This window comes from Eschscholzia californica, unplaced genomic scaffold (assembly GCF_041429995.1).
Source record: "Eschscholzia californica isolate CP2 unplaced genomic scaffold, dmEscCali1.0.p SCAF_2, whole genome shotgun sequence".
Classification (NCBI taxonomy): domain Eukaryota; kingdom Viridiplantae; phylum Streptophyta; class Magnoliopsida; order Ranunculales; family Papaveraceae; genus Eschscholzia; species Eschscholzia californica.
In genome coordinates, this window is record NW_028238309.1 from 970,224 (window position 1) to 987,198 (window position 16,975).

The following is a 16,975-nucleotide window of genomic DNA, read 5'->3' on the forward strand; positions in this document are numbered from 1 at the left end:
CATCCGAAATAAATGTCTAAATTCAGTAGTAGAATCACTGTAAACAGCCACTTTCCGAACAAACATAAGTTACATTTCAGATTATACATGATAATGTGAAAATGGATTACAGTATATAGAGGAGGAAAATTCGTCTTCGTCGATATAGATATTTGTATGCATGACAACAAAATTATACATTTAAATTTCAAACCACACAAATGAACACAATAATTAACTAGCTTTCATACTTGTCTCCCTCATTGTGCCATGGACCATCGCCGTGTTCTTCAACAACTCGATTACTTCCTCGATATAGTCTGAAGAAGTATTCGCGTATTATCTGCAAAAGATCCGAGGGATATTCAACCATGATCGAAGCAATAAATAACAGACAATAAGGGTATGTGCCCAAGTTTTGGTCAAAATTTGAGGTGGACGGCCGGACTTAACCTCTTGTTTCTTTCTCTTGATTGGTTGCGAAATCCGGCCGTCAACCTCGGATTTATCACTTTTGAATAACAAAGGGTTAAGTTTCTTAATTTTTCTTTTTTTTTTGTTAAAGAAGTTTCTTAATTGTTATTGTGATTTTGGTATGACTTGTTTTGTACCTGTCTGTGTCTGTCATTCACATGCAATTTTGGTGTCGAAGCTGCTGAGACATATAGCAAACGCTTGGAAAGCAGATATAGGATACTGAAAATCCATGGTGAATAAATCTTTACCCACTTTTCCGAACTGGAGTAGAACCTTCTCGTGTTCTGGACCAGCTGGCTCGCCCTCAGGAGAAGCCACAAGTTGGAAATTCTTTACTGAAGCAACAGTAACTCGTCCTCGAAAGTTCAAACACCAACATTGGAGCTGTTCGTGCCATCTTGGAGCTTTGTTCTTTAACACCAGCATTCCTTCTTTTCGGTTAGTTAAAGATCCTGAACGAAAACTATCTGTTCGGGTCGACTTGGATCGGAAAAATGGGATTGATGGAAACGAATCCGTATTGCTAACTGGTAATTCATTCTGCACTTGGGCTGTTTCTGTTGGACCAACTGCATATCCGGGTTGTCCATCCATGACACACTGCATCCTCCTAGGACCGCTGCTTTTTCATATAAAATTTTAGCACGAGTTTAGTTGACTTCCAATGAAAACGAGCCTGAAAACTTTCTTGCCAAGATAAATGTGTTAGGAATTACTTAATTTTATTGCTTACCGGGAGCCTAAAACGTTCAACTCGTAAGAAATATGTGCTACTGGATAGTTGCCGGCAGGGACCTTGGGAGAGACTTGTTTCAAACCCACAAGCCTAGTGGAACGACTTCTTGTAAGTGTAGCCCCACCATGAGGTGGCTGTGCATCATAGACGGTAAACTTGGTACCGAGAAAGTTTGACCTAAGAAAGAAAAGTCAGACAAAGAAGGCCGAGAAAGTAACAGAAATCACTTATTTGGTATATCAGTAGAAGCTCACCTCAGCTTCCCAATGTAGGTACCACTTCCCTTTGACATATCATCTGCATTTAGAGAGATGATGTAATCTGTGCAAGTAGCTCTGCGGAATTTGCGAGCAGCAAGAAGGAACTTCCCGTTATCACTCAATGCTGTCAAGAAGACAATGCGTCACTCGATGCTAAAACTCAGAAAAGACGAGGAAAAAGGACCTTGTTTTGTTGTAGAAATTTTACACCATGAATTGTACTAACCTTGACTTAAACTGAGATAGAGATGATACGTATGTGAGCTTCGATTTCGTGTTATGAAACATTGGATAATGGAGTCCTTTGGACCAGGCTGCAAAAGGAGTACTTTCTTATCAGCAACAATGTCGAATACATTGAAAAGATTTGACAAACAGAAATCCTGAACATCTTACTTAAGCAGTTCAAATAAAAACAACCAGCTAGCAACCTTTTACAGAAAAATATGAACAGGATAAACTAACACCGGTTGCTGCTTCTGATGTGTTAATTTGGATATGAACTAAATGGCGTATCAAGCAATTTTAAGCATCACTCAAGTCTCAAGAATCGCAAAACTATTGAAAAGGAATCAAGACAACACTTAACTAATAGTTAAATATCTGGAACAGGCAAGTGCCTCCTAGATAGTGCCTATCACAAAGTAGTTCATCTTACTGCTCGAATTCCGCCTCACAAATGCCATCTGAAGAGTAATCAAGTTGTATGTACAACGTTCAAGGACAAGTATAGATATTAGGGCAATAAGCTGGTTACGTAATTTGGACTTTCAGTGGTTATCGTACACAAATACAAATATTACGCAAATACAGTACAAGCCTTCCCCACACCACGAATTTAAGAAACGACTAACAAGATCAAGAAATTCGCAGGATCCAAACGGATGAGTTAAGGGAATTAGAGTTTACTTAGCTAGTTTCTCCTGAGCAAGTTTTTAATTATAAAGGCTGAGAACGATCTCAGTTTGCAACGAAAGTATAAGGTAGCTACCAAGAAGTACTCTTGCAGTGGTGAGAGAGTATGAGATAGCTACCAAGAAGTACTCTTGCAGTGGTGAGAGAGTATGAGATAGCTACCAAGAAGTACTCTTGCAGTGATGAGAGAGTGTGAAAAACAAATTTTCTCCAATTTTTATATCCTGTTTACTTGCATACAAGTAAGACCACTGATTGCTCAACAGTGACAGAGCAGCCGCGAGCCGAGTATGGGCCGAAATCATTTCAAACAGCCAGGATTTTCTGGCCAATCTCTCTCTTCTGGATGCTCGATAATCCTCGCTGTTGATGACCGATTCGGTAAAATTTAAAAAATCGGCCAAGATTTTGGGCTCGCTTTCTTTTGTTTGTTACTTGCTTTACCTTTACACTAGACGTTCTACTTGACTATGACCACTCCAAATTTTAGTCTACCAAATGAAACTTGGTTCCATTGACACTAAGCTAAAGTAGAATCACTTCTTATTCGAGCAAATGGTAAACAATCCTTAAATTCAACATTAAAATGGCAAAAGGGAAGCATTTTATACCTGTTTCAACGAAACCGGGAACGTTAACTTGCCGGAAGCTTCAAGGGTATTGACAATCTCCTTTGTGATTTCTCTCCAATTTCTGCAAACTCCAGCACAAGCAACAACATTCTTCCTCAATGGCCAAGTACTATCAGCTTCCTCTATTCTCATTAGAACATCTCTTAGTAGCTCAGGTGGCATATTAGCCCAACAACTCTGTTTCAAAACATCAGCAATTCTCACTCCCAAATCCTCTTGAACTACCCTCTGGGATCTTGATCTGAACCCATAACCTAGTTTAACCTCAAACCCTTTTCTTGAAATGCTACCAAACTCCCCTTTCATGTCCTGAAGAATGCTCTTGAAAGACATTGTTGACTATTCCTTTCTCTATATCTCTGTAAGAACTTCTAGATCTTGACTAAACCCTAATCCACTACCAACCCATGTATAAAAATTGCATCTTTTGAACAAACAATATGTAAGGAAACAAAAGCCCTAAATACTAAATGTACCAACAGTACTTTCAGAATCCACCAAAACAGCAAAAACCCTAGATATTTTGAAAGAGAGAATCTCTTAAAATTAACAATTATTACATGATTGTAAACAAAAATAGTGAGTGATTCATTCAATTTCACAATGGATTAAACATTGAATTCAACAAAAACATCAATGAATCACTTCAATTTCATCTAGTACTTGAGCCTCCAAATACAGATTTTTTTTCAGAAGAAAAACAAGAAATAGTACAATATAATCAAGAACAGTGATGAAAAGGTAGATCAATAGTTGTTCTTCCTTTATCCGTTACTTTCTGCTTTTCAGTCTAAATTTATCTGCAACAGTAGAGAGAGAAAGTAGTGAGAGATTAGGGTGAGTGTGTTTATGGAGGAGGTAGAAATGAGTGAAGTGTGTTCCAGAAAGTGTGTGTCTCTTCTACTTTAGTAAAGCAGAATATCTTATAAGGACTTTTTGTTATGCTTTTTATCATTTTTGGATTGTTATTTCAATTTGGCCCCAATTCTGGAGGCAACTTACAAAAATTTGGCTTTTTATATACTAGTAATTCTGGTGAGCAACAATCGTTGTTTTTCGATTTTAGCTTGATCCGAAGTCGAATCAATAAGTGGTGGTTTAACGAAATCGTCGGCCAAAGCCGAGCCGATTATTGGACCGACCGACATGGTTCGGTTTGGTTTGGTTAGGTTCAGCTCGGTTGATCAGCACAATTTCATTTCATTGCATAAAAAATAAAGTTCTTATTCTTGATTAAAGTTCTTTTAATTTCTTTGCCTTTTTCAGTTGAACCCTTTTGAACTTTATTAAATTATTATTAAATTAAGACAATAATAAAGTTAATTCGGAATTTATTACTGAAGTTTATATTTCTTACTCTCTACTTCTATATATAAGATTTTAGTATGATAAATACTTTAGGGTTTGGTCGGTTCGGCTTTCTCGGTTTATAGAAACCAAAGTCGAAGTCAAACCAAACCGATTTAAGTTGCTCGATTTTCCAGCCGAACCGAGACAAACAATGATCGATTCGGCCCAAAAATCGATTGGTCTGGTTTGGCCAATTGGTTCGGTTTTTGCTCACACCTATAAATCAGATCCTGCTTCACATTTACACAAAACTAACTGTCTTTATTTCGAGTCAATTTTTTTTTTATGGATTTTCCACTCTTCGTGGACGGTTAATTTCTATTTAGATTCGAAATATGTTTACTTTTGTAGCATCTTCTGTCATCTTTTTATATTTGTCCCTCTAAAACTTTTCAAAATATATAATTGTCGGACAATTTAAAATTTTTTTCTCCATAGATTGTAAGTTATCAGTTTATTTAAGATCGGTAAATTGGCGAATTATCTAGGTGCGTCAATTAATATGCAAACTATTCAAAAGTAGAAAATGTGTTTTCTACATCTCTCGTCTAACTTAATTACATGCGTAACTCTGCCTCACATCCAAATTTAAATAAACTGTTCTTTTTTTATTCTCTTTTTTCTATTCAGAAGAAGGAAATTTTAATTTGTCTTTTGAACAAAATAAAACAGGGAATTGGGCCTCCGACCCAATTTTCGAATTTTTTAATTTTCTCTTATCAGTAAGGTTACTTTAGTATTTTTCCTATATTTGATTATTTACAAAAATGCCTAGGGAGCTGAAGCCTACAAAAAGTTGATAAATCCTTTTTAATCAAAGTCTTAATTTTTTAGGGAGTTTTGGCCAAATTTCCGAAAACAGGAAAGTTGACAGATCCTGTTTTTCTATTTGAATTTTTTCCTTAAAGTTTTTCTTCCTGCACGATTTTTCATCTACTAAAATAAGTTGTTTTGATCTCTAATTTCTTAATCATTGAAGCTATTAGTATTTACTTGAATAAACACGATGAAAAAGTTTTTCTATTGGGAAATTTTAAGGGTTATTTATCGCAAGGCCCCCTACTTTGTGACTAGCTTCTCGGGAAGCCCTCCACATCATCAAAAATATCAGATAGAGCCTTTTTTTCTGTTACCGTTAAATGTTCGCTACTCTCTCTCCTCCATCTCATCACCTCTCTCTGACATGTCATCTATCACGCCACATCATCATCTTCTCCGATAGATCGCCGCCCGACGACCTTCATACTTAAATTCTTTTTTTTTCTCTCTCTCCACTAGGGTTTGGGGAAACCCAGCTTCATGTTGAAGCTTCAACAGGTTAGGGTTTGGGGGAAGAAGAGAGAGAGAAAAAAACAATTTTTTTAAAGTATGAAAGTCGTTGCCGAAATTTTTGGCCGGTCGGCGACCTATCGGAGAAGATGATGATGCGACGTGATAGATGATGTGACAGAGAGAGGTGATGAGATGGAGGAGAGAGAGTAATATAAAAGATGGGGTCATCTGGGTATTTTCGATAAAGTGAGAGTTTTCGCAAAAAACTAGTCATAGAATAGGGGGTCTTTCGAAAAATAACCCAAATTTTAAATATATTAGTTTCGAATATGTCATTATCGTGTACTGAGCCACTTATATCATGAAACCTATTAAAAAATTTCACATATTGTTAAATAGATTATTTTGTATGTTTTCTGATTAAATTATCTCGACAAAAAAATGTTTTCTGGTTAAATTTTATCCTAAAAACTCAAATATTTTTAAATTCAATCATAAAAATTTTAAACGGGGAAAATTTTCATAAATTCATATACAACTTCATAAATAAAGTTCATAAAAAAAAGTTGGGCTCTAGTTTGTGGTCAATAAAAAATTTGCCCCTAGCTAACAACTGATAGCTCAATTGGTAAGATATGTATTCCAAAATCTTAGAGGTCATAAATTCGGTTTCTTACGGAAGTGAAATCTATTGTTTATTGAACTTGATATTAAGGTATAAATAAAGTTGTTTAGTTGGACTTTAGACCCGTAGTTAAGTTGGACGTTAGATCCGTTCCCGTAAAGGTTTAAATTTAACAGTCATCGTGCTTATGACACCTTATTGATGTATCATTCTCATTGTAATGACTATTGTAGTCAATTTCCAAAAATGAAAGATATGTTGATTATTTTTAACAATTGACTTTTACCTTTTATTTCAGAAGTAAATCCTCCCATACTTATATCACGATTTCTTTCTGGACAGAACATTCCTAGACAGGCAGATAGTCGATTAGGCATACTTTAACTAATTCTGGAATATCACGTTAATATAGGACTCTAAATTATCAGTTGGTCATAAATGAAGGGCCAAAATAAATTTGGAATCTACCTTAACTTCGTCGTGCTATCGTAGGGCGTTGTACGGGGTAGATTCGTCTCTCCACACCTCTTTTACTTTTTTTTTTTTTTGTTAAGGATCCACACCTCGTTTACTTGATTGCCACTTATTTGTAACAAAATACCTTTTTTTTTTTTTGAGAATTCGACTACGGTCTACATTAATCGTTACAAGGCATAGATGCATCATGGAGATGTAATGAGCACGATAACCGCCTAATTTAAAGTGAGAATGAAAGGGGCCAAAAGTCCGACAACGAAGAGGCCTAAAGCCCGACAAATTATTACATTATTCATAGCCTAAATTACATAGGATAAATCTTGATGGCAACTGCTTCCACCGAGACTCGATCCCACGACCTCATGGTCTTAAGAGGGATGTCCAACCGTTACACCATTAACTAATCCGCTTTTAGACTAGAGAAGACATTATTCCTGTCACCCAATTATATCGGAGGTGAAGCTACTCCAGCATCATCTACCGTTCGATACGATCAAATCTCACCACTGTAATGATGAGTGAATATGCTCACTTACGTTACCTAGTGGGGTGAACAAATGATGCACGATTTTTATCACTTTTAAGCTTTAATCATACAAAAGTCTCTGTGGGTCAAAATTAAAGAGCTTGCTTAAAGTTAAGTCATTAGGTATTTTTAGTTGGTAATCCCTTCAATTATCAGCCCACCCAGCACTTAAAAAGAGGTGATCCAATCACTAATTTGCATCTTGTTATAATATCGCCTTATATCTGTGATGTTCTTTTCGTAAAGAAATCAATTGTCTCTGAGTAGAGTGACTACAAAACATTACTATCCAAAAAGTCATAGTCTAAATTTTATGCCTCGTGACTATTCCTTGTAGAAAGGACTCGTGAGACATAAGCACAGGAAGTGAACACTACATCGGTGCCAATTTGCAGACAATGAAAGAGATGGGCCATATTTCATCAAAAAAAAAAAAGAGATGGGCCATTAATGGTCATTTTTCTTTCTCTATTTAGCACTAACAATTCTACATCACTATTTTACTAGAGGATATATATTTGAACGATCCATTCAAACACGTATTTATATTTTAACTACAAAGCTGGAGTCTGGATAAACTAATTATATCTTCAAGCTCAAAAAGACTCAATTTTCAGACTTTCAGTTCGATCGCATTGAATAGTTGATTGATAAATTTTAGTATAAGGCTATCAATTATGAACTTGTCAATTTATCTAATATCATCCCTTAAAATACAAGTAATTATTAATAATCTTATAGATCTGGCTTGTGTTTTTTTTAGTATACTTAATTACTCAATAATTCCACTCAGGGGCGTGGAAGAGGGGTGCCATAGGTGCGACGGCACCGGGCCCCTCTCACACGACAAGAAAAATCGAAGAAATTGGGGCCCCCTCGAATAACTTATTTCGGTATAAATATTTAAAGGACTAAACCTTTATCATAACTTAGTTGTAGCTCATTTGGTAACCTCCTTGTTTTACAAACAAGAGGTCAAGAGTTCAAATCTCACTACCTTCATTTTTTTTCTTTTTTAAATATCAATTACAAATATATGCTTCTAGACTAATGATTCAAAGGAAGTTTAATAAGTATTGTGTTCGTCCTTTTTTTTTTCAAAAATGATTCTTGAAAATTTGTATAGAATTAAAATTAATGTTTTTTATCTTGAAAAAAATAAATGGTTGGCAAGTTATTTTGTCATAAATATTTTTTTTAATTGTCTTAAATAGTTTGAAGCATCAAACATATTCAATTGTTATATTCATTCACATTCATCTAAAATATATCAAAAATGAATTTAGTAACCAAAGTAAATTTTTTTGGTTAACTATGATACGTATAAGAAATTTTTTCGTCTTATATTATCGAAGGGCCCCAAATAAAACTTCGCACCGGGCCCCGTTTTTCTCAGCCACGCCACTGATTCCACTCAGCTAAAAAATAAATATAAACTACCTAGAATTCTCAAGCTTCTCAAATCGTGTGGTTCCAAAAGTGTTGAGTTGCATTAACAAAATTTTGCTTCTACGGAAACGGTTGGATTAAATCTGAATATAGTGTGCCCACGTCCAATCTTTGACTTGAATATATAGGTCTACAAGAAATATGACTCGTTCAGAAAATTCGGATTAGTGTCCCCTTCCACTTAACATTCCATCGCTTCTCTTACACTTCGAAAATTCCATGAAACCATCTATACTTTTTTTTTGTTGAAACCATCTATATTGGTTAAACAAATAAATGGGGCAAATTCTTTTTTTTTGAGTTCTCCTGATTAATCCCTTCTGTTTTCATATATACTCTTTTATTTCCATAATACGGCGACAAACGTAATTCTTATTACTGTAACAATAGATTATTAAATTCACGATTATGTTATGATCGGACAGATGAACATAATTTAAAGACACAATATTTAACGAGGCTCGGTCGGATATTCACAACCTACATCCTCGGATAAAGCCTGAATGGCTACATACTTTATTAACCACAATTGTGGTGATTCGTTACAATAACTGAATAGTAATCGAATGCTTAAACTCCTAAAACCCATCTCTTATTTATAGAGTAAATTAGGATTTAGGGTTTCCTAGTTTCTACTAACTAAACTAGGAAGTAGGAAACTAGATAATATCTATTCATTATTTCCATTACATAGTTACAAGAAATATCCTAATATAAGAAATTATATCTTCCATATCTTCTAATATCCTAGATTAGTCTTGATCGTCGGATCTTCGCCTTCTCGATCCGTCTCATGTATCGCGTATCTCAACCCCCCCCCCCCCCCCCCCCAAGTTGGAGCAAGGAAGAGTGTCTAACTTGAATAGGAAATATCAAAATGCGGTAGAAAATTCGGGGAGCAAAATACTGTAGATAGAAGCTCGTGTTGAAGTAAGTTTCTTTGAGATTCTGTAACGGAAAAGAAAGGAGAATCGTCGTCTTGAATCAGACTTGTAATCTCGGTTGTACAGTACTCACGATTGTAGAATGAAAATGTCACAAGATTAACTTGGAAATCTAAAAAAAATATCGATGAAGTGATTTATCGATTATTTAATCACAACGACTAAAAAATCGTTAGAAAATTGCGGAAGCTTAAGTCAAGAATGAACAACCTTCTCAGATACCATGTTAAATTCACGATTATGTGATAATCGGAGATATGATAAAGTCATGATTAATAAATCATCGGATAGATAAACATAAAATAATGACACGATATTTAACGTGGTTCGGTCGGATACTCAAGATCTACATCCACGGAGAAATTACTTCATTATTAATAATCACTACATACAATTGTATGTGGGGTTGATCGGTTACATAACTCGATAACTCGATGATTTAAACTTTGTAACCCAACTCATATTTATAGAGTGATTCGGGTTATCTAGTTTCCTAAGTTTCCTAACTAAACTTAGGAAAGAATACAATATTTATCTAAATATAATATAAGAGATATCTTGAATATATGAAACTAAATCTTCTGTATCTTCGTATATTCTTCGAATATCTTCGAACATCTTCAAGTATATCCAGACTTTTCTTGATCGTCGGATCTAGTATTCTCGATCCGCCTGATATTCTTCACGTATCTCATTATAGATCTCTGGAAAACCGTCCAATTTAAAAAGATATCAGAATTTTACCTTTTTACTAGAATGACCAGTCTCTTATCATCAAGTAAATGGACTTCAAAATAAAAATTTGTTATTATTATAATGAGTATGAGTGTGATTAGTTTGGACTAGGCCACAAGGGCTAATATTAATTTTGTGTTTATTTTGTCAATTACCATCAACCCCAAAATTTAGGTGACATGATATATTGTATACAATATGGCAACTCAATATGTTACTTTCAAAGGGACCATGAAACTGTGAGAGTTCTTGGCTATCTCTAACCCCACATTTTGATGACTCATGGAAGAAGCCAACTGCATAGTTCTTGGCTATCTCTAACCCCACATTGAAGGGCAAAAATAGGATCTCCGTGTCCAATTTGAATCTACAACCATACAAATGAAGGAAAATGTCACACCAATAGACATTTTCTTCATTAAATTGGCGGGAATCCATTTAGTAGGATTTTGATTCAAGCCAATATCACGTCTAATTTGTCGATTGGACTGATAAGTAAATGTCTGAAAAAGGCATACTGCAGTTAACACAGTAGTTCAGTTTCGATCTGGTTTGATAATTAGGTGGGTTGATCTTTAGTTTCCATTTCTTTCACTTTGTTAGAGCCTTTGATATTGCTCGGCCTCTCCATCTACTCGCAACTATGACGATGAGAATGAAGAGAATGAAATGTACGGATATTGTTATATTATGTTTAACACATTTTGCAGGTGTGATAGATTTTCGATATACTTCCATGAACAATTGTCAATTTCTTTGTTTTATCAATGTACTAATGAATTTTGATCTCAAAAAAAAAAAAAGCATCGGTACATCAATGAGAAGTGTTAAACACGATAACCGTCAAATTTAAATTATTTCAAAAACAGGTTAAAAACCTAATCAAAGTATCAAACAACGACCTAACATCAACGAATCTGGAACCTCCAGAATTTTAGAGTTTATGTCAACGTTGTTGACCATTTAGATTACCAAATGTTCAACGTAAGAAGGCTGAGAAACAACAATTTTTTTAAGTACTAATATTACTCCTATTTCTAATCTTTTTTTCCAATGGTCTATTTGACATTTGTAGATCTTCCATCTTCCTCGATTTTCTTAACTATATAAACCAACGGACCGTATATAAAATAATTAAACAATTTTTTTTCTTTTGAGAAGCAAATAACTAAAGAAATATTAAACAAAATCATTTGCTTGATTTGATTGACTTGGCTCTTTCAATAAAGGAAAAGAGAACAAAACAACATGATTAATGACTTGCTTCCATTAACTCCATCACCTTCTTCTTCTTCTCTCTCTACTTTCTCTCTCTAGAATAGAATTTGCACTATTACGTGTTCTTGATCCAAAAAGCTTTTGATTACTTCAAGAAGATCAACTGTTTTAAGATTTCTCTCTCTCTCTCTCTCTCTCTCTAGAATCCAGAATAACAACTTTACTGTTTCGATCTTCAAATCCTTCCTAATTAAGCTCTTTACTTAAACTCGATCATCCTCTCTGATTTGCAATTTGAAATTTGAAGTAGAAGTTGTTCGATTCAGTTAAATTCTCATTTTCAACTCCGTTTCTTCAAAATCGAGATCTGTTTCTAGTTTCGTTGACTGTTCAGTTCTCAATTTTGATGTATATACGTTTCGAACTGTTAGAATTTGAACTGTTGATCAGGAATTTTGTACTGAAAGGAAATTCGAATCTTAATCCGATCTTTTTTAATTCAATTACTAGTTGAGATTTTGAATTTGGATCATCAGTTGAGAATGGAAATGTTGATGAATCTGTTGTTATTGTCAGAGAAATATGCTAGTGTTGTTTCGTTGAACTTATTTGTTACGCTTCTTTGTGCTTGTATTGTTATTGGTCATCTTCTTGAGGAGAATCGATGGATGAACGAATCCATTACTGCTATTGCTATTGTCAGTTTTCATCTTTCTCTCTCTTCAAATTTCAGTTTCTCATTTGGAATTTCACTTTGTGATTTTGGAATTTCAGTTTGTGATTTTGGAATTTCAGTTTGTGATTTGGAATTCCTATGTGATTTGAAAATCCTATGTGTTTCGATTGAATTTCAGGGCCTTTGTACTGGATGTGTGATTCTATTAACTACAGGAGGAACAAGTTCACGTTTATTAGTGTTTAGTGAAGATCTTTTCTTCATTTACCTTCTACCACCAATTATCTTTAATGCTGGGTAATTACTACTAATTAAATTAATGATCTAATTAATCTTCACTTTCATTTTACTACTACTACATTTTTTGTGAGTGTGACTGTTTTCCTTGTTTGTTTTTGTTTTCTCAAATATTAGATTCCAGGTTAAAAGAAAGCAATTCTTTCAGAATTTCACTACCATTATGCTGTTTGGTGTTGTTGGTACATTGGTATCCTTCGCAATTGTTTCGTTAGGTAATTGTGAATACGTTTACTCTATCCAGTTTGTGATTCTAAGAAAAATTGTTCGGACAAAAATTAATGCCCAATTTTCGTGAATAAATGTGACTACTAGATGCGCAAACAAGCTACCAAAATTCTTTTTTTTTATTGAGGGTGGTCGGCCGACCGCCCCACCCACTCACACATAGAGACACACATTACCTGATTTAGTACTTGAAGAGATTTAATTCATAGACATGTTATGGACCACGAGACCAGATACGGGTGTGCTAAGTTTGTGCTCATCATCTAACTCAAAACCCATTGCGGTGAGTGGAGAAGACTTAGACGATATATTATTGGTTAAGAGATCAGCTTTTCCCCATTTGAGACTATTCTCACACGCCTCTTCGCGTGTGGCATTTTTTTACCCAAACACGTATGTTTTTTTTGGGTGATATGGAACACGTGTGGCTTTTAAAACTTATCACGTGTGGCTTTTAATTCAGGTGCTACACAAATACTTAGAAGAATGAATATTGGTTCTTTGGAGATCGCCGATTATCTTGGTAATTTTTCTACATCATTACTTTCTTGCATTACCACTATATAATTTGTTCTTGTTGTTGGCTGTTTTTATCTTATTCTCATAACATTAGTTGTTTCGCCTTTTATTTCTTGCAGCAATTGGAACTATATTTTCGGCTACAGATTCGGTTTGCACCTTGCAAGTATGAAATATCTATGATAACTTTAACTCCGGTTTCAGCAATGGACATACAAACTGCAGCAACTAAATCTTTGACTTCTTCTTTTATACAGGTGCTTAACCAGGATCAAACTCCTCTACTTTACAGTTTGGTTTTCGGGGAAGGTGTTGTCAATGACGCCACATCAGTGGTGCTCTTCAATGCAATCCAAAGCTTTGATCTCACTCGCATAAACTCTAGCACGGCCTTGCAGCTTCTTGTCAACTTCTTATATTTGTTCACAGTTAGCACGTTGCTTGGAGTGTTTGTAAGTCTCTCTCCCACTCATTATATGTATGAACACTCGAACTTCTGCTGAAATTTTGTTACTCGTCGGGTTTTCCTTTCTCGTTTGCTAATTTTCTCGTGCGAACTCATGAACAACGCTGAAATTAGTTATTTCTATTGCAGGCAGGTCTCCTAAGCGCATATATTATCAGAAAATTGTACTTCGGCAGGTTAGAGACTCATAATTCTTACTTTATCAGCAAACATTTTCTTTACCCTTTGATTAGTTCAATCTTAGAACACGTAAACAACAAATTTCTTGGAGTTTCTAGTACTAATTTTTGCTTCTCTTTCGGAAAATGCTAAAGATGAAGTTCTTATAAATTGCAGACACTCGACTGATCGAGAGGTTGCACTTATGATGCTTATGGCTTACCTTTCCTATATGATGTCTGAGGTAAGTTTCATGTTTTGGAAGACATTTGTTCCTTTCTTTGTTTCAATACTTCCTTGGAGATTTATCGAATGTGAAAACTTCTTTGTTGTAATCTAACGCTGGTTTACTTTAAATATTTGTCGCAGTTATTTCAGCTAAGTGCTATTCTCACGGTGTTCTTTTGTGGGATCGTCATGTCTCACTATACCTGGCATAACGTTACGAAGCAATCACAAATCACTACCAAGTATGTTAAATAACCATAGAGTTCGTTTGTCACTATTTGAGTTATTTGTTCATATAGTTTTCTTCCTTCATTTCGTACTCCATTCATCTTACATTTACATTCTTATTTGTCTTTCTGATCCGTACTACTTGTTTGTAGACATACTTTTGCAACATTGTCTTTCATTTCCGAGATATTTATCTTCTTGTACGTCGGAATGGATGCCTTGGACATTGAGAAGTGGAAAGTTGTCAGTTCTAGGTATTTCTTACTTATCTCGTGATAATCTCCAATACACAAACCGAAAATTATTTCCCATTGCTTGAGAAATAATTGCCTTAACTTTCTTTCATATTTGACCTAGCAAAAGTTGATTTCCTTTATGCAGTCCAGGAAAATCAATCGGAGTGAGCTCAATATTACTAGGTCTGGTTTTGGTTGGACGGGCAGCTTTCGTTTTCCCTCTATCCTTTGTAGCCAACTTGATTAAGAAAACCCCGGGGGATAAAATTACCTTTCGGCAGCAAGTAAGTGAAAACTCGGGAAATGATAGAGTGCCCATCAATTTTGCCCATTAAAATGTCCAAATTTCCTCATTTGGAAATAAAAGCGGTCCCCACCGTAGTCAAATTTTGAAAAAACCTTGTCTTTTAGTGATTCCACATCAGCTGGGCATTTTAATGGGCTAAAAACTGGGCACTCTAGCATCTCCCGTGAAAACTCTTCCGTAATACCAAATTCCTTGTTAGGTTTGAACCAACTTACGTAATAATTATTATCAATTCCTACAGATTATCATATGGTGGGCTGGTCTTATCAGAGGTGCCGTCTCTGTTGCACTTGCTTATAAGAAGGTAATATTCTTTTTGACTAATGTATACAGTTGAAGTTTTAAGAAACGCCATTAATCTAGGTTATAAGATCTCTTTAACCGATGTCTTGCTCATTCACCAAGTATAGTACCTCTGGCCAATTATTAGGGAAAATTCGTTTGGCATCCTCATTTGGCCATAGGCAACACAAGAGCTTTCGACTTCGAATTCCACGATCCGTAATTTGTTAATTTGAACTGAATTTGGAACAAAGAATGACATTTCAATTTCGCTGGAAATTCGGTAGACATGTACATTGGTCATTTTGACCAAAACATTTCGAAATTTATTTCTTTGACAAGACATTGTTAAGAGTAGTAGTTCAATTTTGGTTTTGATGGAAATCTTGGTAGGCGGGCGTGGAAATAGAACTATTTTGGTCATTTCAACCAAAATATTTCGAAATCTAATTCCTTGGATTGGAAAGTCCAGTGACATAGACATCAAGGATGCCTTTGACCCTAGGTCACATGCGCTCAGGGGGCAAGATTCACCATAGAAACCCTAGGCAACAAGCTCCATTTTTCGGTTGCTTTGGCCTACGAAATGAAATCTTACTTCCCTAAATTATCACTATTTTTCGCTTATTGGTCCCTCGTCGGTCCTACAGTTTACGACAGCAGGTTATACTCAACTTCCAGGGAATGCCATGATGATCACCAGCACTATAACTGTTGTTCTTTTCAGTACAGTGGTAAGTTCATCTTGTACCTTGTCTCGCTAAATTCTTCTCCATATCTCCAAAACTAAAGCTTCGTTACAGTGATTCAGTTTAATGATTATATTATCTATTACTCTCAGGTATTCGGGATGTTGACTAAGCCATTACTAAGACTCTTAATTCCTCATTCACAACTAACAAGGAGCTTCTCATCAGATCAATGGAGTACTTCAAAGTCATTCAGAATCCCACTCCTAGGAAATGGTCAAGGATCCGAAACCCACCAACATGAAACCACTCGGCCGAGAAGTCTGAAAGAGCTAATTTCTAGGTTAGATGTTCATCGGTATTGGCGAAAGTTTGATGATTCATTTCTGCGACCAACTTTTGGAGGGCGAGGGTTCACGCCTGAATTACCACAAGAACAACTAAGTCCTCGTGCAGGGTAACTAATTCAAGAAACTTATACGTAAACATGGATTTAACTAAGATTATCAAAATGTTTGTTGTTTATTAGCTTCCTCATAGGGTTTTCATGGACTTTCTTCTCAAAAGTTTTGATGATTTTTTTAGTCTTTGAATAAGTTAAACATTGTTTCCTATTGGAAATGCTTGTATATCTTTGTAAAATTTTCTGCCTGAGTGAAAAAAGAACCCTAGTATTTCTAGGATGGTAATGTTTCGAATTTTATGGGTTTCTTTAACTTTTGAATGAACCATATGTTTTTTTTGTCAGATAAACCCTAAATCTCAAAACTCAAACTTACTACATTAAAATTCAAGAGTTAGAAATTAGGGGTAAATAACTAGGCGGATTAAAACCCGATTAGAAGGTTTCCACCAACTTGAAGGCTAGAATGAATAAAAGCGGATCTGATACCTGAACTGTGACCAAGTTCGAGGATGTGGGTCCATGGCTGGTATATGGGCAAGAGAACAGATCCTCGACCATCAACCAACTTGGCCCCGGAAGGTGGTGGCATCACAATTGAGATATATTTCTTCTCTTTTTTGGTAAAAAAAAAAAGGTTAAATTATCAGAAAGGCCAAGAG

At 35.3% G+C, this 16,975-nt stretch overlaps 2 protein-coding genes across 4 annotated transcripts; one reads left to right on the forward strand and one right to left on the reverse strand.

The window, feature by feature from the left end:
* Window positions 1-2: 2 nt before the first annotated feature.
* LOC147555009 (tubby-like F-box protein 3) lies at window positions 3-3,942 on the reverse strand. 2 transcript variants are annotated; one of them, XM_086660315.1, is made up of 6 exons: window positions 2,979-3,942; window positions 1,679-1,766; window positions 1,447-1,576; window positions 1,190-1,369; window positions 591-1,075; window positions 3-322 (listed from the first exon to the last, which is right to left on the reverse strand). In XM_086660315.1, the coding sequence occupies exons 1-5, from the start codon at window positions 3,330-3,332 to the stop codon at window positions 604-606; spliced, it is 1,224 nt and encodes a 407-aa protein (XP_086516441.1). In that variant the 5' UTR covers window positions 3,333-3,942; the 3' UTR covers window positions 3-322; window positions 591-603. The 2 variants fall into 2 exon arrangements, with proteins under 2 accessions (XP_086516441.1, XP_086516440.1); XM_086660314.1 differs by having other exon boundaries at window positions 591-1,078; window positions 2,979-3,906.
* A 7,571-nt stretch (window positions 3,943-11,513) lies between these two features.
* On the forward strand, window positions 11,514-16,608 carry LOC147555010 (sodium/hydrogen exchanger 1-like). 2 transcript variants are annotated; one of them, XM_086660320.1, is made up of 15 exons: window positions 11,533-12,003; window positions 12,106-12,293; window positions 12,450-12,568; window positions 12,686-12,783; window positions 13,260-13,319; window positions 13,435-13,481; window positions 13,573-13,767; window positions 13,911-13,957; window positions 14,118-14,184; window positions 14,310-14,410; window positions 14,549-14,650; window positions 14,778-14,916; window positions 15,181-15,243; window positions 15,872-15,955; window positions 16,063-16,608. In XM_086660320.1, exons 2-15 carry the CDS (start codon window positions 12,138-12,140, stop codon window positions 16,369-16,371), a joined length of 1,587 nt encoding a protein of 528 aa, XP_086516446.1. In that variant the 5' UTR covers window positions 11,533-12,003; window positions 12,106-12,137; the 3' UTR covers window positions 16,372-16,608. The 2 variants fall into 2 exon arrangements, with proteins under 2 accessions (XP_086516445.1, XP_086516446.1); XM_086660319.1 differs by having other exon boundaries at window positions 11,514-12,293.
* Window positions 16,609-16,975: the final 367 nt, after the last annotated feature.